This window comes from Glycine soja, chromosome 12, assembly GCF_004193775.1.
Source record: "Glycine soja cultivar W05 chromosome 12, ASM419377v2, whole genome shotgun sequence".
NCBI classification, from domain to species: domain Eukaryota; kingdom Viridiplantae; phylum Streptophyta; class Magnoliopsida; order Fabales; family Fabaceae; genus Glycine; species Glycine soja.
The window spans coordinates 3,028,500-3,051,931 of NC_041013.1; the positions used below are offsets into that span (position 1 = coordinate 3,028,500).

General features: G+C 31.9%; 4 protein-coding genes across 5 annotated transcripts; 2 read left to right on the top strand and 2 right to left on the bottom strand.

Moving 5' to 3' along the window:
- Positions 1–1,675: 1,675 nt before the first annotated feature.
- LOC114379844 (bifunctional dihydrofolate reductase-thymidylate synthase-like) lies at positions 1,676–6,642 on the top strand. 2 transcript variants are annotated; one of them, XM_028338627.1, is made up of 12 exons: positions 1,676–1,998; positions 2,488–2,940; positions 3,050–3,449; positions 3,522–3,566; positions 3,752–3,817; positions 4,642–4,703; positions 4,789–4,863; positions 4,952–5,117; positions 5,214–5,337; positions 5,532–5,638; positions 5,755–5,920; positions 6,243–6,642. In XM_028338627.1, exons 2-11 carry the CDS (start codon positions 2,504–2,506, stop codon positions 5,863–5,865), a joined length of 1,593 nt encoding a protein of 530 aa, XP_028194428.1. In that variant the 5' UTR covers positions 1,676–1,998; positions 2,488–2,503; the 3' UTR covers positions 5,866–5,920; positions 6,243–6,642. The 2 variants fall into 2 exon arrangements, with proteins under 2 accessions (XP_028194428.1, XP_028194427.1); XM_028338626.1 differs by having other exon boundaries at positions 1,676–1,907.
- Positions 6,643–10,118: 3,476 nt separating this feature from the next.
- Positions 10,119–12,427, bottom strand: LOC114379845 (protein HYPER-SENSITIVITY-RELATED 4-like). The gene is made up of 2 exons (XM_028338628.1): positions 11,210–12,427; positions 10,119–10,722 (listed from the first exon to the last, which is right to left on the bottom strand). The coding sequence occupies exons 1-2, from the start codon at positions 12,218–12,220 to the stop codon at positions 10,300–10,302; spliced, it is 1,434 nt and encodes a 477-aa protein (XP_028194429.1). The 5' UTR covers positions 12,221–12,427; the 3' UTR covers positions 10,119–10,299.
- Positions 12,428–16,345: 3,918 nt separating this feature from the next.
- On the bottom strand, positions 16,346–17,487 carry LOC114379648. Its single transcript, XM_028338334.1, has one exon. It carries the CDS (start codon positions 17,255–17,257, stop codon positions 16,604–16,606), a length of 654 nt encoding a protein of 217 aa, XP_028194135.1. The 5' UTR covers positions 17,258–17,487; the 3' UTR covers positions 16,346–16,603.
- A 3,281-nt stretch (positions 17,488–20,768) lies between these two features.
- LOC114377942 (40S ribosomal protein S25) lies at positions 20,769–22,977 on the top strand. The gene is made up of 4 exons (XM_028336421.1): positions 20,769–20,927; positions 21,020–21,094; positions 21,242–21,376; positions 22,587–22,977. The coding sequence occupies exons 1-4, from the start codon at positions 20,925–20,927 to the stop codon at positions 22,698–22,700; spliced, it is 327 nt and encodes a 108-aa protein (XP_028192222.1). The 5' UTR covers positions 20,769–20,924; the 3' UTR covers positions 22,701–22,977.
- Positions 22,978–23,432: the final 455 nt, after the last annotated feature.

The window sequence follows — 23,432 nt, forward strand, 5'->3', positions numbered from 1 at the left end:
TTAAATTGAATGAAGAAAATAATATTAATACTAATATGAGAGTAAAAGTTGTTTTATGTGATTTTCAAATCCATATTTTCTTCATTTACTTAATGTTTTTTATTTTTTTAAAATAAAAAATATTGATAATTTTTAGCTATTATTATGTTAACTTAACTATTATAAAATTTAAAACATTAACTGACACTGAATTTTTAACAAAAAATTCAAAAAGGACCAAAATGATGCATTTCAAAAATAGTAAAGACCAAAATCAAATTTTTAAAACATAATGGTCAAAAATGACATTAAATCATTTTAAATTTTAAAAGTTAACATAACACTAACTTTTCTAATGAAAAATTGAAAAAAATATCAAAATAATACATTTTAAAAATATAAAAGATCACAAGTAAACTTTTAAAACTTAATGTATCAAAATAAAATAACTATAAAACATAATACACCAAAAATCATTTTTAGACAATAATTAATTAACTCCTCAGCTAATTAATATATTATCTTCTTCATTCAACATTCGAAAATATCAATAAGCATTTTGTATGGTAAAAGTTAGAGAAATCATTTAATAAATAATTAAAAATTATTCATTTAAAAATAATAATTAAAATTTATACATAATATATTAAATAGTCTCAATTGATTCAGATATTATTTTAAATTATATAATGCATTAAATAATATATTAAATTACTTAGGACTTTTTAATGTATTTTATATTTAATTATTTATTAAATGATTTTTTTAAATTTTAGTATATAAAAATATTATTAATATTGTAATAAATTTAATGCAAAAGATAAATGTTAGAAAAAGAGTGTCTTTCTAGTCTTTATACTTCCAGCCATGATTAAGGTTCCTATATCATGAAGTTAGTCTTCAAATTTTAAAAAGCACGTGGATTTAGTCAATTCTCTAAGAACTTATTATATTTTTTCAAAATTTACAGGAATTATATTTATGTATATCCTTTAAAGTTTGAAGACTAAATTCTGAAAATCGTTTGATTGAAAATATATGAACTGTAAACGTATTTTTTTTATTTTATATAAGTAAAATTTACAACAAATAAATACTTTTAAGTGTATAAATTATATTACAATTAAAATTTATAGTTGATAAATATTTTTTAACATGCAAATTATATTTTAGATTACAGATAAATAATTTTTATTATGATATACAATTATTTTTAGTTACTGATAATTTATTTTAAGAAAATATTTAAATTCAATTTAAAAATAAAGATGAAAAAGATAGATTGAATGAAAAAAGATTAAGAAAAATCTTTAAAAATATTATTGATAAATAAAAATTCTGAAAAGTATTATCATTAAATAATACTTATTAAAAATATAAATAAAGTGGAATTTATCAACCAACTCTTGATACAACAATCACAATTTTTATCTGTTAATGAAATGATTCAGGATTTAAATTTTGACGATAGAATACTCATCTTTTTTGGGCACTCATAATTTCGGCAAAGATGAGTGAATACTTTTTGGAGAATTGATTTAGACCAATTGTCACGGTGATAAAAGAGGAATTTTATAATTAATTATGTATAATGATTTATTTAATGGGAGTGGTTTGGTGAAAGGGCATTTGTGGAAAAAGACTTAATTGGTATAGACACCCACTATACGGTAACGTACACTGGGGAACAGCCCACGCATACGCTCCTTGGCGGCATTTCGCGTCAACTGTGGTTTTGGATTTTCTTCTCTCTCTTTCTTTCGCTTCCGTTGTTTTTTCTACCAACAAAAGGATCGAAAGCTCTGCATTCGGGAGCGTTTTCTCGTTCTCTTGCACCCTCACTTTCAGTTTCAGCTGCTTCTTTTCTTTCATCATTTTTTTCTGCTTCATTGTTCAAGGGCTGAAAATAGTTCGCGCTAGATTTTTAGGTCAGTGCGTTTCCGAAATCCCGCGCTTCGTTTTAGATCCGCTAGCTCCTTTGTTCACATTTCGAGTCCTGCATTTATCGGAATTCTTTTGGTTGGTGAATCTGTTGCATTTGTTGTTTATGGAGTTTTAGACGATTGATGTTCATTCATATTATATTAGATTGCGCATGAGTTTGGTGGTGCTGTACCTCGGATATTTTTTTTTTCTTTTTGACCAAAAAAAATTGTTTGCTTCTTAATTCATTCGTTTTTTCTTGATTGTTTTGATAGTTTCAGTCGTCTGTCTATGTTTCTGTTACTAGGTTATTGCGATGCATTGAGGAAGATGATTGTGTTGTATTATGTTTATGATTGGATTTTGGAAAACTTTCGTTATACTAGTTTGGATTTTACAGTCTTTGAATTAGTGCAGAGAATTTTATTTTATGCAGACATGGAAAGGGGGAGAGGATGCCTTTTTTTTATTATTTATCAACTCATTGCTAATTGTATATTGCATCTGTTTCATCTCATAGTGTTTGGATTTTTTGCTATGTTGGGTTTAGATTCCACTTAATTTCTGAAGGAATTTGCTGTGCAGGCTTTTGAGTCCTATTATGGCAACTGATGCTCTTGTGATTTCCAATGGCAATGGCAATGGCAATGCCAAGTCAGAGCTGCATCCGCAGAGGACTTACCAAGTAGTAGTGGTTGCAACCAGAGATATGGGCATTTCTAAGGATGCAAAACTGCCCTGGACATTACCCACTGAACTCAAATTTTTTGAGGAGATCACTACAACAACATCTGATCCGGGGAAGAAGAATGCCGTTGTGATGGGTAGGAAAACATGGGAGAGCATCCCTCCTGAGAACAGGCCACTTCCTGGTCGCCTTAATGTTGTTCTGACTCGCTCGGGTAGCTTTGATATTGCAACAGCAGAGAATGTTCTTATATGTGGAAGTATGGCTTCTGCTATGGAGCTGTTGGCTTCTTCTCCTTACTGCCTATCAATTGAGAAAGTATTTCTCACAGGAGGTGGAGAGATATTTAGGTATATTTATATTTTTGTAACCTTCCTTCTTTTTTCTCTCTGCTTCTCTCCTTTTGTAATCATATTAAGCTCTTTCACTGTTGTAGCTGATGACAATTTTCATGTACAGAGAGGCTCTTAATGCACCTGGATGTGAAGCTGCCCATATTACAGAAATTGAGGCAAGCATTGAGTGTGACACTTTTATGCCTCGAGTTGATACCAATGTATTTCAGACATGGTATTCATCTTTCCCTTTGGTGGAAGACAACCTCCGCTATTCTTTCACCACTTATGCGCGTGTAAGGAGTTCTCCACCAGAGTCCCTGGATCAGAATGCTGATCCATTTTTTTATAATAATTCAGACTCTTTCAAATTTGAGGTCAAGAAATTTTCTTTTCTTCCCAAAATGGTTTATGAGAGACATGAGGAGTTTAAGTATCTTAGGTTGGTTCAAGAAATCATTTCTGAAGGCACAACTAAGGATGATAGGACAGGGACTGGTACCTTGTCGAAATTTGGCTGCCAGGTAATATTTTGATTGGTCTGTTGATGAGTTGCTATGATTTATATGCTTATTTCGTCCTCTATAATTCCACAGATGAGGTTTAATCTGCGCAGAAACTTTCCTCTTCTAACAACAAAGGTATGTATGAATTTTGGTTTTGGGTTCATATATACTACTGCATAGTAATTTCTTATTTGTGTGCTACTTATCTGATGCAATTGTTGTTTGTGTTTATTGCTTGAAAGTTTATTGGAGAAGACTGAAGAATATCTGTTGTACATCTTGATATAAAAGTTGACATGATTTATTCATTTGGTTCCTAGAAAGTATTTTGGCGAGGGGTAGTTGAAGAGCTTCTTTGGTTTATCAGTGGCTCAACAAGTGCCAAGGTAATAATCTATTACCAATCTTTCCCACACACAGGCATGCACACATGACTTTTTCTAGTTAGGTTACAATTCACAAACTAGCTAGCATGAGCTAAATATCAGTGAACTTTAGGATGGTGCACTTGATATTTTTTATAGCTGGGGGTAGAATATGGGTAGTAGATATATGGAAAGCTTTGGAGTCTCCAACTGAACTCACTATCCCAATATTATTTTGTTTTCAAATTTTTAATCAACTTATAAATTGTTGATCAAAACTATATAATATGATTGGATTCTTATTAATCTATGCACAAGTGAATAAAATATTAGTACCTTGTATGCTCAATGTTTTCTTAGTTAAGAACGTAAAGATACAAAAGAAACAATATATGTGCCATATGCTTCACAAGATCAAAAAGAGTTTGTTGAAGTATGAGTTTTTTAGTGAAATAATAAAAGGCCAGGCTTAAGAAGCTCTGAACTCATATCTGTTACTGGATTCACGAATTTATAGGCTGGGATGATTACATAAGTTGACTCTAATTTTGATATTAGATCCCGACGATCCTTTTGGATGTTCATATAATTGACTTATTGTATATACTATTTTTTTAAAAAAAATTATTTGCAATTGGTATAAAATATCAGTATAAAACAGTTTCATGATGGCATGGTTAGCACCTGTTGCATTATTTATACTCTAAAAAATGCCTCTGGACCAAAATTCAATTCAATTACTGCATTGCATGAAGTGGTTGTTATTGATTCACAAGAAGGCCTCTTACTGGTTCATTAGATATGACTACAATGATTTTTATTCTGGAAGCATGTTATATTGACAGGCGCTGCAGGAAAAAGGCATTCATATATGGGATGGCAATGCATCCAGGGAGTACCTTGATAGGCAAGCATAACCATCTACTAATTTTTGAATTGCTAATTTTTTCTTTTCTATGCAGTTATTAACCGGAGTTGCTATTTATATACAGCATTGGTTTGACAGAAAGGGAGAAGGGTGACTTAGGACCTGTTTATGGGTTTCAGTGGAGGCACTTTGGAGCCAAGTAAGTGGATGTGCCTTTATCTTTGTAAGTCATTAGGCTGCATTTCGTAGGATTGCTCAGCTCTGTATTTCTCATCTACATTTTACAGGTATACTGACATGCATGCTGACTACTCTGGCCAAGGATTTGATCAGCTTTTAGATGTTATTAACAAGATAAAGCATAATCCCAATGATCGAAGGATCATTCTCTCAGCGTGGAATCCATCTGATCTTAAATTGATGGCACTTCCACCCTGCCACATGTTTGCACAGGTCCGCAGCTATATTTGGGTTTCTCTTTGGAAGAGCTCTCTCTCTTTTTCTCTCATGAAGTTTTGTCAACTTCCTTTTATTGTTTTTTCCCTGCAGTTCTATGTAGCTAATGGGGAGCTATCATGTCAAATGTATCAGCGATCTGCCGACATGGGCCTGGGTGTCCCATTTAATATTGCATCTTATGCACTCCTGACATGCATGATCGCTCATGTTTGTGGTATGCAAATTATGCCAGCTTTGCTAGACTTAAATTTGTACTCAGACGCACATACCATCTTAAATCCGACTTTCATGGGTTCAATAGAGATTTCTCATTGTTTGATTGTAGAGAAATACAGCTTTTATATAAAAGGAAAATTGACATTAGATATCGGACTGATCAATCCATCTGTCATATCCTGTTTTTGTCAGACCTTGTTCCAGGTGATTTTATCCATGTTATTGGGGATGCACATGTTTACCGCAATCATGTGAGACCCTTGCAGGAACAGCTCCAGAACCAACCAAAACCTTTTCCAGTATGTGTAAATGTTTAAGGATTTCGTTTGCTTTAATTTAGATGCTCACAAATATTTACCATTATGCATTCGTATAAATTGCCTTTTCCTTGTTGATTACCTAAACTTCTATTCAGATTTTGAAGATAAACCCAAAGAAGAAAGATATAGATTCTTTTGTGGCAGCTGATTTCAAGCTCATAGGATATGATCCTCACCAGAAGATAGAAATGAAGATGGCTGTTTAGGGATCTTGTGAGATTCTCAATCCCTGCTTCAGGCCGTTATGCTTTCTGATGTGAGGCAAGTAATACATATTTATTTTTCCATGATTTTATTTATGTAAAGGAGATTTGTATTATCTGGTTGAGACTTGTCACCTGGGCAGTATGGCAAACCCAAAAATAGGATTTTAGGATTCATTTTGAACTAGTTTTGACTTGATTTTCTGAATTTAAGGGCACACACTTAAAATACGTTATTAATTTCTCTGCTTTTTAGCAAAATTTATGTGGAGAATACACAGGTAGTACACCGTACATTTTTTTGAATATGTCTAGGCACTTGTTTTTGTGTTTCCATATTTTGCTCATCATACTGAAACATGGCATTGCCATTTTTTCAGGCGCAATCATAGGACGTATATGATAAATTTATGGACAAATAAAAGAATACTTGCTGGACATACTTCAAGCTTTGCATATGTTACTATAGTATTGGGAATCCTTTAGGTCCACATCACATGTATCGTGGCTCTAAGGTGATTTAGGTTAATTTCATTTTCATTTATTTTCGATGTAGACGTTCTGGTATATTATTGAGGGATCAGCGACTTGACGCTTTAAGATTAGAGATGTCTTATTTTGTGTTTGGCAATTTTAATTTGAGAGAAAGGAGGGACAGCCTAGATTCACTATTCGAATGTTGCATTGCTACATCCTTTTTTCTGGCTATGTTTCATCGTTTTACAAACTGTTCGTTGTTTCTTATTTTTTGGTGCTTCTGTACATATTGTCCTTTGCCAATTTTCGGTTCTGATTTGAAGAGATCAGCGCGAAAACGAGGAAGGGATGGATGGATTAAAACAATACATATTATGTATCTAAACTCAAAGTGCTCAAAAGAACATTAGTTGAATTTTACTATTTTTCCCCCCTCTAAATTATCCATGGATATCTGGGTTCGGTTGCACTTTTTCTTTTGTAAATATTAGAGTCTCCACAGTCCACCAGGATTTTCGTTTATAAAAATGATAGTTTTTGTTGAGTTTACATTTTATGATAATACATTAAAAATAAAGGAAATGGTAGACTTTCTCAATGGATTTTTTAATGCACTAATAGTTTAGCTTCGGCAAAGTACATAATAAATTTTTATTTTATATAATTAAAATTTGTAAAATAAATATTTTTTTAATATATAAATTGTATTTTAGATTTACAATAAATAATTTATAATGTAATACAAAGATGTTTTTAATTATTGATAACTTTTCAAAAAATAAAATTTAATTTAGAAAAAAGATGAAAAAATAGATTAAAAATGATAAGAGATTAAAAAAATAAATATTCAGCTGGAAATAAAAGAAGAGTGGTTTGAAATAATCCAAAATTAATTTTTTGAATTAGTTGTTAAATCAAATTAATTTTGAAATTAAAATTAAGAATGATAGATCTGATTAAAAAACTTAGTAAGATTGAATGCTTCCTTTTTCTTGCAAGTTGTTTTTGTTATTGAATCAATCTCTTTATTTTTAATCGTTTTCGATATTTCTTCACCTTGAAAAAGTAATCACTACCGATTGATTCCAGGGTACCCTTGATATTGATGTTACTGAGATTAGTAGTGAAAAGCACATTTCTTGTCATCTTTATGTTTTCTTTATTTGTCCTTTTATTTAAAGTGCAGCGTCATAAAATATTAACATTAACAATTACTTCCATTTATTTTTATCTATTATTTTGAAAGAATTTTTATATTTTATTTATTGTTTTAAAAGTCTAATTAGATAACATAAATTTACATTTTCATAATTATGCATTTACCTTTTCACTCATGAAAGAGAAAGAAAAATAACGTAAAAAATGTTAAGAGTAATAAATAACACATATTGAAGATGAATTAAGAAAAAATAAGAAAATTCTTAATAGAAATAAGAATATTAATTGTATTTCTTATTTCACATATTGTAATCTTAAATTACAAATAAAAAGGAACAAAGAGAGAAAAAAATTGAAGTGATTTTTATTTTTCTCGGTAGAGTTTTTTTATTTCATACATGTGAGCACGGATCAAAATGTATCTCTCAGTTGTGTCAAACTTAAAAGATTTTTTTTTAATTAACTAGAAAACTTCATGTTTTTTTTACAATCTTACTTGCTTAGCTCTATAAGTATTATTTTAGAAAAGTATTATTATTACGTTAAGTTTGAGGGTGGATATTTACCAAAGGACAATGGTTGTTGTTGATGTTTTATGGAGTGCATCCATTTTGTATGTCATTTTCTTTACTTACTTTTTGGTACCATAACTTTATTCTTTCTTATGACCTGAATATATTGTTTATCTGATGAGTCAGTCGGCCAAAAAACTATTCTATCTTTAGTGATGTGAGTTAAATACATTGTATAATTAATATATTTAATTTATTACTGATGTGATTTGTATGATTTATTTAATTTAATGACCCGGAAAAGAAACTATTCTTTCTTAGTTGATATTCACTTATCTTTGGATAAGAAATTTCAAAATTTTAATAAATTTAAAATGTCTAGAATTTGAATTAATTTATTTTTAATTTCTTTCATTTTTTAAATGTTTTATTTAGATAAATCAATTTAAATTTTTTTTAAATTCTTTGTTTGGATAGGGCAATTTAATTTCCTTCATATGTAAAATTTTAATTTTATATTTTAAATAAATGAAATTTTAATATTAAATTTTATAGAAAATAAACACAATCTAATTTTGAAATATTAATTAAAAAATATTTTCAATTTTTAATAATTTATAAATATAAAATATTGATAATTTTAACTAGGGTTAATTTGTTTGACCACAATCAGTGATGTTTTTAAACCCACATCAACCAAAGCTATTTTTCGGTCGACATTAAATAGGATTTTTTTTGTCAAAGTATGCCGGGAATATTTGTCAACTGACATCAGTCAGGACTATTTTTTGGCTAATGTTGGTTGAGTCTATTTTTTAGCCAATGTTGGCTAGATTTTTTTTACTAACATCGACTAGGGTTTTTTTGACTGACATCGGCTAGGGTCTTTTCGAACGACATTGACCTAGGCTATTTTTAGTCAACGTCGGCCTAAAAAATTCTAGCAAGCGTTGACAAAAAAATCTACCCAATATCGACTAAAAAATAGTTTGGTCGATGCCGACCGATAGAACCTATCCAATGTCGGCCGAAAAACATCATTGGTCAACATTGGCCAAAAAATCCCTAGTCGAAGTTGGCTAAAAAATAGCTCTAACCGATGTCGACTGAAAAAACTCTAGTGGATGTCGACGGTAAGAAACTAGTTGATGTTGACTAAAAATAGTCATGCCCAATGTTAGTAAAAAATACCTAGTTGGTGTTAACAGAAAAAATCATAGTTAATGTCGACCAAAAAATCTAGCTAATATGGTTAAGAAATAGTTTTGACTGATGTTAGCCAAAAAATCCTAGTCGATATTAGCAAAAAAATCCTAACCAACGTCGGCTAAGAAAATCTAGTTGACATCAGCCAAGACACCCTAGCTAACATCAGCTAAAAAATAACCTTAACCGATATTGACTAAAAATAACTTAGGCTGATGTTGGCTGGAAAAACCTAGCTGAGGTCAACTGAAAAACCCTAACAGATGTTTACTCAAAAGTTAGTCACGATCGATGTCAGTAGAAAAAATCTAGCCAATGTTAGCAAAAAAAATCATTGGTCAATATCAACTGAAAAAACCTGGATGACAACGGCAAAAAAAAATCCTTAACCGACATTAGCAAAAATTTTCCATGAGTGACGTCAGTGAGAAAATAACCCTAACCAATATCATCTAAAACAAATCTTAATCAATATCGGCAAAAAAATAGTTTTGGTTGACATCATATAAAAAAATTCTGACCGGAAAAACTTCGATCAACGTCAGTGAAAAACAACTTATGTCGATATCGGCCGTAAAAACTTTGATTACCTGTGAGTGTTGAGCGAAAAAGAGTCAAGAGCAAGAACGTGAGTTAGAGTGAGCATCTCCGAAAAAAGAATTTCAAATTCTATATTTTTTGAAAGAATTTGAAATCACACTATTTTAGTCAATCAAAATGATTCATAAAAATACCAGAAATTCAATTCCTTTCAAATATTCTATCCAAACAAATTATTTTATCATGAATCATTTTAAATTCCTAGAAAAAATTAATTCACTTGCTAAATTGCTCCATCCAAACACAGCGTTAGCTATGTTTTAGGATTTTCTCTTATACAATGTCTTCTAACACTCCAAGTTGTCTCCGTGCTGGAAAAATATGTTTTGATTCATATGGTTGAAAATTAGGGATAGGCGCACACAGAGAGAGATCAGACAGAAGATTCAATCCTTAGAATACTGTGTTCATGGTCACACTCATATAGTTATTGCTTTTAATCCTTTTTCATTCTGTTTTTTTATACAAGTTTTGGGTTTCGTAATCATCCTTCATTTTCAAAACTCTCTGCGGACTCAAAGCATTCAATGGTGAGAGCTGCTTTGTTCTTTTCATGGTTTCGTCCCTTCTCTATAAGGAGCTCCATCAAGCTTTCTAATGCAATTTCCGGGTCTTCATTCTTCAAAAACTGCTCCCCCACCTCCGCAGGAGTCACATTGGTCGTCTTCAGCAATGTCTCAACTTCAACAAAAAGTGGGTGCTCTGTGATCCCAAGGTAATTAAAAGCCAGCATTTTGAACCCACATGGGGTGCAGTAAGTCATGTCGATATGCACATCCATACGGCCAGGGCGCAACAGAGCAGGGTCCAATTTGTTCTTGTGATTGGTCGTGAACACTATGATCCTCTCATCCCCACAACTAGACCACAACCCATCTATGAAATTCAGGAACCCCGATAACGTCACCTGCAAGAAAGAAAAAGTAAACAAGCAAAATTACAACATGACAGAAAACATACACACACACACAGATTAATAGATTATCACACCCACCACATCAGAATAATATAGTGAAAATTCAGTTGCAAGTTGCTTCAGTATTTAATTTTGTCTCAATAGTTTATACTGACACTCTCTCTAATTTTAACTGAAGAAAGTACCAAAAGCATGTAATAAAATATATCAGTTTTGTCTACATAGTACTGTATAACAACAATATTAGCTACAATACCAAAGCTTTTGAGTATCATAGACCACAATTCAAAAAAGAGTAAACTAGTAATGTTTCAGTTCCTGAAAGTGTATTATGATGTTGTCAAAATAGTCCATGAAACTAAATCAATTTTAAACAAGAAGTTTCTTTAATTCCAGGGATTAATATGATAGTTTCAGAAAAAAAAGGTGGTTTAATCTTCCAAACCTTGTATAGTGAGCTGATTTAGTGATTTGATACCTGGGGTTTTGGATTGTCATGTGGGTGGAAAGGCCATGGTGTGATAGCAACTGGTTGCGATGATTTGGGTTTCGCAAGCCTATCCTGCAATGTAAGGGAACAATCAATATCCTCAACAACAAGAATAGAGCGATTCCCGGTGCCAATCAACAGCTTCCTGAGGTCAGTGTTTCTCCTAACATCAGTAAGTTCCAAGTCATAGACATCAAAATTCAGATAATTGGCCATGGCAGCGATCAAGCTCGATTTCCCAGTGCCTGGAGGACCAGATAGCAAGTATCCTCTCTTCCAAGCCTTTCCAACATTCTTATACAAAAACTTCCTCTCAAGAAACGTATCCAAATCCTTTATTATCATCTCCTTCATCTCCAAATCCATCGCCAGCGTCTCGAACTTGGCGGGATGGTCCAGATTCACGCCCTGCCACATCTCGCACCCTCTCCTTCCCACCATCCTCATGTCCGCCGGCGTGAAGAGCTTCAGCGTCTTCCTCCGCTCACGCGCCACCTCGGCTTCCTCCATCACGCGCGGGAGGTACTCCGAGAGGACCATGTCCCTATGCTTCTTGTGGAATCTCAGCTCGAAGAACCGAACCTCGGATTTCGAAAAGGAGTGGAAGGAGTCCTGATGGATGAACCTCGCGGGGACGCGTTCGGAGACCAGTTTCCACCGGAACTGGACGGAGTTGAAGGTGTCGGTGGTTTCTCCGTTGCGCTCCACGAGGAGGGAAACGTGGCGCGATTTCGGGGGCAGGGTGGCGCGGAAGCGTTTTGTATCGGGGGCGGCGTGGGGTTTGAGGTAGAGCTGCGCGGCGCTGAAGAGGGGATTTGGCGTCAGCCCGTGAAACTCATCGATGACCAGAGTCAGTTCGGAGGAGAATGAGGAGAGGAGTTTCGACAGTTTGCAGCGGAGGTAGTGGTGGAGCTCCGCCGGGACGTAGTCGCGGGCGAGGGAACGGAGGAGCATCGCGGTGGCCACCACGGAGGCCGCGGTTTGGAGTTTGGGAGTCATGATTGGGCCGGGCTGGGCTGCTGTCGGATTTGAAACGGACAGTAAAACAGAGCGATCAAGGGGAATCGATTAATTGATTATTCATGTAATTGTGAACGTTTACTACTTTAGGTATTTACTCTTTCTTCACGGAAATTTCTACGGAAATTTCTTTGCAGTTCAGTGCGTGACGAGTGACGGTCCCCTAAATTGGATTCCCGGGCTGAATACCACTATTACCCTTAGATCCGAGTGTGAGGTACGCTGTGTTTGTCAAACCAAATCACTGTTGCTAGTCCATTATTATTATTATTAATTATAACACAAAAATGATTTTTAGATATTCAAATATCTATTTGACATCAACAAAAATAAAAGATAAAAATGATAAGTGGTGTAATAGAAAAATAATAGATTTTTATTAAGAGTTTAAAAAGTGAAATATTTAAAAATATATTTTTATATAGCTTGGTTCAAAAGTTTGTTCATTATCAAATTCAAATATATTTAACATATTGCGCTACAATTTAACACTAGTTCCTAACTAGGAACATACACTTTCTCTTTAACACTGCGTATAAACACTTTTTTCAATATAAACACTGGTCGGGTTATTGTATAATTCACAACTTACAACATAATTATTGTCACATCAAGTATTAAACACACACACTTATTCACAACCAAATAACATGTCCACAATTTAACATCTCATAATGTCACAATCCACCATCACAGGTTTACATGTATCTTACAAATTAACACATGTTCTACTTTGTACTTATACTCGATTTCAACAATAATATTATAAGGAAGCACTGCTCATGAATTATACAATACTCACGACCTCACATTCGTGTTTCAAACACGTTTAACACAATGCACACATTGGTTCCTAATTAGGAAACCTACATTTTCCCTTTAACAATACGCATCAACATTTTTTAAAAAATAAACACTGGTCGGGTTATTGTATAATTCACAGCTCACAACACAAGTAATATCACATCAAGTGTTAACTACACACTTATTCACAACTAAAACTCATGTTCACAACTTCGCATCTCATTATCTCACAATCAACCATCTTATGTTCACGTGTATCTCGCAATTTAACACATTCAACTTTGCACTTATACTCAATCTCCATAACAATATTATAATCTCAAAGTAATATATTATTTTACAATTAATCATATATTCAATTTATCACTTATATACAATTTCAATCACAATTTCATAATCTCAATATAACAATTTATACAAAAGGTTTATCACAACATGGGAGAGTAAAACCCCTCAAATAATTTCACCCAATTAATCAAAATCGTAGGTATAAAAAAACAAAAACACTAAGAACACTCAATTTTATCAACCAATTCACATCAAGATATCAATATCGTATTTATAATCATAAAGGAAAAATTATAATTCAATAAACATAAAAAAATAAACCACAATTTAATCCTCTAAGGATCCCTACACATGTTCATTCTAACCTCAATTGTGATAAATTCATCCCTTACCTCTAAGCGGGTCCACATGTGTATTGTGAGAGCAATAACAACATCTCTAGCAGTTTCATGAGATTTCTCAAGATTTTCCTTTGACTACTCTGATAGGGTTTCCAAACGTTTGAGAGAAAGAGAATAGATTGAAGTCTTCATTCCACTGTCTACGTGCGACGAGTATTTCTCCATCCAAATATATTATTTTGAACCACATATCAAAATTTCATGACAATCCAACGGTTAACGAAGTTTCTGCGGGAAAAGAAAAATCTAAGATGAAAAGGGTATTTCTCTTAGCTCTTACATGTTTTCATAATTTCCAACGGTGATAATGTTTGGAAATGAGTTCCAAACCTGATGCTCAAATTTCGAGACGATCCGACGATGAATGATTTCGAGATCGTTTTTTTTTCTGAGATAAATTTGGTGGTATGCAAAAGAAAGAAAGGATTTTAGGAGGAAAAAAGAGAAAATAAAACTGAGAGGAAGAGGATGCATAAAAATTATGGTCGGTCTTATAACTGATCTAACATGTCTCTATTAGGATACTCACAACCTATCATTTACTTTATTTATTTATTTTTATTATTTTATAAAAACAAACTCTATTTTATTCCTTATCAAATGAATAAATAAAATATCCTTTTTATTTTCTCTCAAATTATTATTTTAATTAATAAAATTATTTCTCCTTATTTATTTATTTATATAAAACTCAATATTTTCTAAAACTCTATTTTTTTTAATAAATATCATTTTAATTTATATACGAAAAAATGGAATATTACACATTCCATAATTAAGTATACATAATTCCATAATTACTCATTCTGGAAGTGTTCAATTTTTTTTTCTATTTCAAATTCTCCAATCCGGGAGGTGAAATGGATATGAAGGAAAAGTAAAGAAAGAAGCAAACGATTTTTTTTTGTCCATTCAAGTTTTCTATGAGGTGCAAAAAAAAAACCTGGGTGCATTAAGCAATTTCATTTAACTTTTTATTCTTTTACCTTGTAGGCCATTTTTTGGGTTAGATACTAGATTTAGGGGTTGGGGTCCTCTTTTGGATTTTTTTTGTCAAAATGAATTAACGTTATTTGAGGTTAATTTCTACATTAATTAATTTGATTATTATTATAAATGATAGCTTATGTCGTAATTCAATATCAATTAAAAAAATTTATATTAAATTTAGGGACTACCATTTAAAATGATAAATTATATTGCAAATGATTTAATTTAGCTATTTTTACTAAATATAATAAAAATAATTAATAGACCTCATAAATTTAAATTTTTCTACTATCTGATTTTTCCTTTGTCAAACATACCGATCCTTTTATTTCTCATCTATTTTTCTCTTTATTCCCTATATAAAACACGTGATAGATTGTTTCTTGCATTACATTGTCTTGTTAGTTGGGGCCACACCAGTGAGAAAAGTGATTAAGTACCCAACAAATATCTCACTTGTGTATTTAGGAATCTAGCACGCCTGAGACGATGTTACGGAAGGGGCGTTTTATTCTATTCACAGAAAATGAAAGTAAAGCATAAAGAGATATCACGTTGATAAATATAAATCATATAATAAAATTATACCACAATTTATGTAGTATTCCCTTTTCTATTTATTTCTATTAGATTATTTCTCATTTTTATACCTCTTATTTGCATAACATATTATATTCTATATATTTCATGCTTTCTTTCCTTTTGATATTCAAATACTTTATTCTTTTATATTTCCTTTCTTGAACAAATTATGTATTTTAGCAAAATATGTATTTTTTATTCACAAAAAATTATTTGCTCAATAGATTTTTAGCAAAATATAATTTTAGTTGACAACAAATCGTTTTTTAATCACTACTTTTTTTGTTCAATTGTTGTTTTTACCAAAACAAAAAAAATTGTGGAAATAAAACTTATGCTCCAAGGCAAATAGTCAAATAGGAACATGCTCTTTTTTTAATCTGTTTTTTGAAATTGAAAGTGTGTTTGGTAAGATTTTTTTTTTCTTTTTTCTGCACCAGTGAGATGTGTCTTGAAACGCATGCCGTTGCAAATTGAACCAAAACCCAAACATACACTTACAACATCTTTAATGATAGACTTAATTTTGAGATAAGTTACTTTTTTTAAAAATCTACAATGTCACATAATTTAAGATTTCTCTCTCTTTTTTTTTTTTTTTTTTTTTTCTAATGAACAACGATCTTACATGATAGAGATTATGAGTCTATCTCTAGAGTTGAATCTTAGCAAGAATCCATCCTAAATGCAAGAACCATCTCCAAAATCTTACACTAAAAATGTTCTTATTAGTATATTAACTAAATAGCTCACTTATAAGTTGGTTTTATCATTTTTTTTTATCATCATACTATAAATTAAGGCTAACTAACTTATTAACTAAGAAGTTATGATCATCATATTTCATTTTTTTATCCCTCTTTTCATTTATCATGACACATTTATCAGTTTCTCTTTTCTTTTCTTTGTTGATTTCTTGCATCTCGAAAATTAAATGTATAATGTTTCATTTTTTTTCACTCTAAACAAACCACATCGACACGACAACTTTGGCATAAAATATTTTCCTTAAAAAAATAAACACAAATATATTCTTAAAAATTTGAATGCATATTATTAGTCGAAACCAGAGAATAGCATCTATTATGTCTTATGCCTCCGGGAAGTTCCCTCAGCTGCATGCTATTCTAACATGTAAAGAATCAGAATCAGAATACCTCGATGATGACATAACATAGAAGAGACAATACTCAAATTGCACCCTTGTTCACACTACGATTCACAACCCATTTGATACATTTTGTTTATTTTTTATTTTAATACTTTATCTACGCTCTTTTTACACAGATATATTTTTTCACATTAAATAATAATCTTCTTCTTCTTTTCTCATCCTCTGTTGCCTAGCAATGAAAGCCTCCACAGTGCGACGAAACTCCTCGTTGCTCATCCCATCTTCAGGGCACGAAATTCGCGCCACTTCTTCAACAGGAGCGGGTTCAATGCTTTTCCTTCCATTCTCAGTCTCACACCTGCGCAACACACGACTATGTTTTTGGCATAAAATCTCTGTCTCACACCTTCTATAACCTTTCTTCAAACCATTATTCACTTGCCCTGTTTTCATCCTCTGTTTTTTCTTGCTATATTCTGCCACAACTGTTTCTGTGTGTCTGTGATTTTTTGTGGTGTTCTGAACGAACTCCTGGTAAAGATCAGGCTCTGGAACGTTGTTACCCTGAGCAGAGAACTGAGCAAAGAGTGCGATGATTATGACATTTCCGATGAGGAAAACAAAGCGGGGGCTGTTCATGAAGAGTGACAAGTCCTTGAAGTACACGCTGGAGTTTTTTACTGCTACTGGTAGCTGCATGGAGAACCTTGAAATGAAGACCAAAATGGTACACACTTCAATGATTCGAATGAAGCTTGCGACCCTTCGAAGCTTGCGGTGTTTTAGGATTGCATTGGCTTTCTCTGCTTGGAGGTTGTTGAAACTGAACGAGTCCATTTATGAAGGGTTAATAGAGAGAGAAACAACGTGGGTTGTCTGACTCACTCGAAGGGGAATATAAACTTGTCAATAGCAACAGAACATGATGGTATAGCAAATAGTGCAGAGGTTTCTACACTTGGAAGCATGGATTTGGAGAGGAAGTTGAAGAAAGGAAAGAGAGTGAGTGAATATTATGTGAACTCTGTTTGAACAGAGTGGCTCTGTTTGTTGCGTTGCTAGGAAGTTGTGCTATTCCTCTTGGTCTTGGCCCCCCTCTTCTTTTATAGACCCGAATCCAACCTATTTAGAAAATACTAAAATAAAAATCTCTCAAATCTCAATATTCCATTATCTACTTTTCTTTATCCTTGCCCTGTATATGTATCAAATTATCTCTACTTTTCTGATACGTCATTCAGCAAAGCAGTTGCTAACGCAATGTATAGTTTTATTAGTTAAAGTTTTTATATATTTAAGTTATGAATAATGTATGCAACTGCTGCGAACAGAATTAATAACTAGGTTAGATTTTAAAGTACAACTTTATATAAAATGTTTGTATTGGTTGGTAGTGGAAGTAACTCAATCAAATATTTAAGAATGTAATCTTAGATTTGTTTTCAGAATTTAAATAGGTTCCAAAAAGGCCGTATTACTATAAAGGCTCTTGTTCATTTTATTTTACTTAATATGTAATTTTCATTTTTTTTAAATTTTAAAATTGAAATATTTAGTGATTCTATTTTAAAAAATCCATCATTTTGATTTCTCTATTTTAAAATATAAAACATTTAGTCTTCATATTTTAAAAAATCCATAATTTTAATTTTCATATTTTAAAAAATTCACTATTTTTATTTAATATTTAATTTTGCTACATCTTATTTCTTATTTTATAATTCATTAAATTATTTCTTGATGATACCTTAAATGAATATATTAAATTTAAAATTCAATTGAACCAAAACAAAAAGAGATAAAACATATATAAAATTAAAAATTTAATCAAAATTACAAAATTTCTAAAATCAAAGGATGAAAATCACAAAATTTTGATAATAGAAGAATCAAATGTTAATTTTAAAATAAAAAACAAAAAATTACGAATTTAATAAAATAAATAGATCAAAATTACATTTAATCCCTCGTAAAATTTACTATTAAAGCTACATATAAAAGTTAAAAAGAATAAAATAAATTTCATATTTTTTCATTAAGCAAAGAGAATATACTTATATAGTTCTAAGTAATATTAACCAACTCATAATAATTATTCAAGTGTGAATATTATATTATTCTAACATAAGTAATATAAAAACTATCATTTATAAAAAAAAAACATATTTAAAGTAATCTTTAGACCATTTAATTTTGAGCCTAAAACTCATCCTGTTGAGTAAAAAATAGTCCAAGAAAAATACATAAATCACCATCACCCTCTGTATACATTCTACTTTGAATTATGGATCGAACCTGGAATGTGCTGTTCTGAAGTATTTATTCTGAGTATTAATTTTTCAATCCGGTAGTAAATGAGAAGAACATAGAATAGAAGATGAGAAACACTAATCATACACGCCTTACCCCCTTTAACACTCGTTAAGAAAATGACAAGCACTCTTCCTTCTATCTGCATTTCTTGCTTAGATTATATTCCCTCAAGGCTCAAAAATAAAAAATAAAAAAGCCTTTGATTCAACTTTCAAACGGTTCCCAGTCCCCCTTCAGCCCTCAATAATAGACCCACCAATAATGTAAAAGGATGCAACTATTCTGCCTCCGGATGGAACATTGCATGCAGGAAAAATAAATTGTTTGTTCAAATAAAATACTTTCATTATATTCACGAATGATATCTATACATAACTTTTAGAATAAATTGTAACAGATTGTCTTAGAATGAGATTAGTCGTATGTGAGTCAGTAGACATGTAGTACAATTATCAATGCCTTAAAATTTCGAATAAGAACATGATGTGACATTAATGTTTCAAATTCAATCAATCATTCTCAGCTTCTTACGATATTTTTGAGTTATCTTCTGGATATGGTTCCGGATTCTGCATTATTGAAATCAGGTCCTTCCCACAGAATCACTAAAAAACGATGGGGAGCACTATAGATATTGGTGTTCCCTTCAAGCATTGCTTCTTGTTGTATGCATCCCTTGCTTCTAGTAGCCACCAAACGGAATCTCCACGTTGGTGGAAGGTAACTGGTCATGGGATCTGGTATAGAATTCAGGATAATACCTCTTATATAAAGTCAAAAGGTGAAACTAGTTACATCTAAAAAATTATGAGTCAAATTTTGAATACATTAGTAGACCGCATAAAGATTTATTTGATTAACTTCTATCTAAAGTATGGAAAAGGTTTTAGATTTAGAAGACTGAAAAAAGGTTCGTTAAACGCTTTACTACTGCTATGCCATAATAGATCTAAATATTTGTCTTAGATTGTATTGGAGTTCATAAAAGTAGAATAAATTAAAGAAAATATATAGTTTTTTTTGGTGTCGAGAAATTATAAAATATATAGATGGGAGATAGAGGAGAAAGAAATTCACTATGTACATCTTTTTTTTTGGTGGCTTCACTATGTACATCTTTCGCAAGTTCACTGAACTTGTTTCATCATGTTGACGGGTTTTTTTTGCATGTGTTATCTAAAAAAATGGAGGATTCAAAGATTATTTGTTTCATCGTATAGGAGTTTCATAAAACTTCTTCTGAAGAATCTTTTATTATACTCAAAAATTAAAAATATTCAAATTTTTATACAATTTAAAATATCACTAGTCTAAAACGAATTTGGCTGCGATGGCTACAAACATGAAACATCACTGCACAGTCGCCTCAATAGTCTGCCCTTTGCTCCTCACCCTTTCATATCCCAATATGAAAGAGATATTCATAAGCAAGAGAGAACCTCAAAATAGTCGATGGATCAACTATTAATTTAGATTTTGAGGGAATAAATTTTGAACCTAATATTAGGAAATCGATTTATCAAGAAAACCATAAATCCAAGTTCCTACAATACCCACCAATGTTCTCAAGAGATGAATATTAGTATTACAAGAGATAAATTATAAATAAGACAAGATTTTGAAACTCGTTAAAATAAAGATAGACAACAATGTTTTTTTTCCCTTCCAACCTTCTCTGAAGAACAAACCCAGAAATTTAGGACTATTTTTTATTAATATTTATAATAGAAATAATATTTTTTTTAAATGACTAGCAAATTATTGTAGTGATAACAAAATAAAATATCCCTAAAAGAAAAGTAAAGAAATACATCCTATTGAAAATTTTATTTTATTTTCTCTACTCAACAACATAGGTTAAGAGGTATGAGATGTATTTTAACTATTTTCATTTAACAACATAAAAATCAAAGATTGAATAATTTTTATATTTTTAATACAATATTTTTTTTTTTCATTTAACCCACATGTCGAGATGCAGTACAGAAGTATCGAGACCAACCTTTCAACCCATTGGGCTTTACGTCGGGCCTGTGCCTAGACCGGACCAAATACGAAGCAGAAAACGGATTTTATACATGCCATGTGCCTCTTATAAAGAACCTAGGGTTTCTGTTCGTGTGGTTGCGCCTCTGCTTGCAAGAGTGAAAACCTTCTCTTACCCTTCTCTCAAGTTTCAAGAGATTTCATCATGGTGCGTTTCTCTGATCTCTTTCTTTCTCCTATTCGATGATACTTATCTCATCTCATTTCTGCAATTGACTTGGTGGGTTTGATTGCTTGCAGGCTCCAAAGAAGGACAAGGCTCCACCACCTTCCTCCAAGCCCGCCAAATCTGGCGGTGGCAAGCAGAAGAAGAAGGTTCATTTCTCGTCAAAGTTTCATTTTTTCTTAGTCTTATAGCCGTTTGGTCAATTGGGTCTTCCTGGGTCGGTGACTTCAACTTTGTGTGTGATTAATGCAATATAAGGAGATATGTGATGTTGTGGTCAAATTTGTGTTTAACAGAAGTGGAGCAAGGGAAAGCAAAAGGAGAAGGTGAACAATATGGTGCTGTTTGATCAGGGCACCTATGACAAGCTCCTTTCTGAAGCTCCCAAATACAAGCTCATCACTCCTTCCATTCTCTCTGATCGTTTGAGGGTATTTTTTTTAATTTGTTGTTAATGCAATTTTCGCTTGTTTCTTAGATTTGTTCATATTGATTGCAGATTGTATGTGTTGTTGTTGCTTTGACGCGTGTTCTGTTTTGTGAGCCAATATGGGCTTGCTGGCTACCGCATTATTTGATCTGTCATTGGTTGTGTTTTATTTGTTTTATACTAAGATTTAAGCATAGTATAACTGCATTTCCTGTTTTGGTTTGTGGCTTCATTCCCTGCTGCTTCATTACCCAAGACTAAATGCGTTTATGGTTCTGCTAGTTTTTGGAGAAGTAATTGTTAATTTTTGTTAGCTTCAGGAGAGAACTTTTAAAGAAAGAGCTATTGTTTTCCTAAATGTTACCTTGACTTGGGCCAATCATGAGTTTGAACACGTGATTTTCTTTGTGCTGTTTTGTTGGCTATTGTTTTGGATAGTTTTGTTGGATTTGTGATTCTGTTTCAGGGTATTTCTATTTTCTAAAATGCATGTGGAAACTGATTATCTCTTGAGAAAACCAAAAGACAATATTCTCTCACATCTTGACGTGATATTTAGTTGCTTGTATGTTATAAAAATATAAACTGTTGATTTTCCATCAATTATTGTCAATTTCATATTTCATCCTTCATATTTGAGATTCTAATTTCTTTCAGATTTTAAAGTATTTTTCCTTGATAATTTCCCTCTATGTTTGTGAGTTTAGGGGGATAATATTCATTCAACATTAAAATTAAAAGTAAACTTAGTTTTGGTGAATTTTTAGGACAGAAAGTACTGTGTATCTGGTTAGGATTCAAGAGCTGGCATCTTGTAGGACATGTACATGTAATTGTTGTAGTTGAAAATTCAGATTTCTTATTTTCAGTTTGCTTTGTGGCAATGCCCTTGGACACATGTTTACTATACTTTTGTTATGCATTTCAAGTAGTTTAATCCTTGTTTACTCATTTTGAATTGGTACATTTCAAGTAGCATTTGTACCTTGTCCTACGCCTGATAGTCTGAAATTTGATGTCAGTTTGATAATGTTATTGTTGTGCACTCTTTTTGTCTTCAATTTAAGCCTCCCTTTGTAATGCACACTCATACTTACACTTGCATGCATGCAAGAATATTATGATTGTCAATGCCTGAGCACTATATGAGTAATGCTTTATCACAAAAATAAATTATATATCAAATAATATATAATATAATCATTTTACAGATTAATGGATCACTTGCAAGGAAGGCTATAAGAGAATTGATGGCAAGAGGTTCAATCAGGATGGTGTCTGCCCATGCAAGTCAGCAAATTTATACCAGGGCAACAAACACCTAGGTGGTGAACTGATCTTAGTTTACGGAGTATTGGTAGGAATAGTGAAGTATTGTTCTTTTGAAGTTTGAGATGCATCTCATATAGCTTCTATCAGATCTAGATTGTTGCTGAATCCGAGGCTGAGATTGTATTTTTGGTTTCCTTCAATGTTTTATCTTTTTGGATATTATGGCAGTTGTCTTATACTTGTTTTGTTTACTTGAATGAATTGTTAATGTGGCGGAGATTCTTTTTGAAAGCCAAACTAATTGGAATATATTCGTGTGGTGTTTTGTTATTTGTGATTTTACCAGGTGGGTATAGTAGTTAGTACACGAGTTCAGATGATTTTATTTGAATAAATTCTTTAATCTTTATTCGAACATTGATATAAATAAATTCGACAACTTGATCAACTTTTTACCCATGTGAACTTAAGAACTTAGCTATTAACGAGTGGAGTTATTTGTGATTTTACCAGGTGGGTATAGTAGTTCATTAATGTATACTATTACGATTGAAGTATTTCAGGCATTCTTTAAGCTTGGAATTTTATTCTTAATGGTATGTGGTTTTCTTATTATTCATAATCATGGATAGTCTATTTTGCAGTTGAAAAATTCGCAGTATATCCACGCTGTAAATACACCATCTAAAATTTGGGATTTCCATTGTGTGGGAGGGTAAATTTTTTTTTTTTATTTGTCCTTTTTTTATTTCTTCAATGGTAAGCTGATGCTGATGGTTGCAATA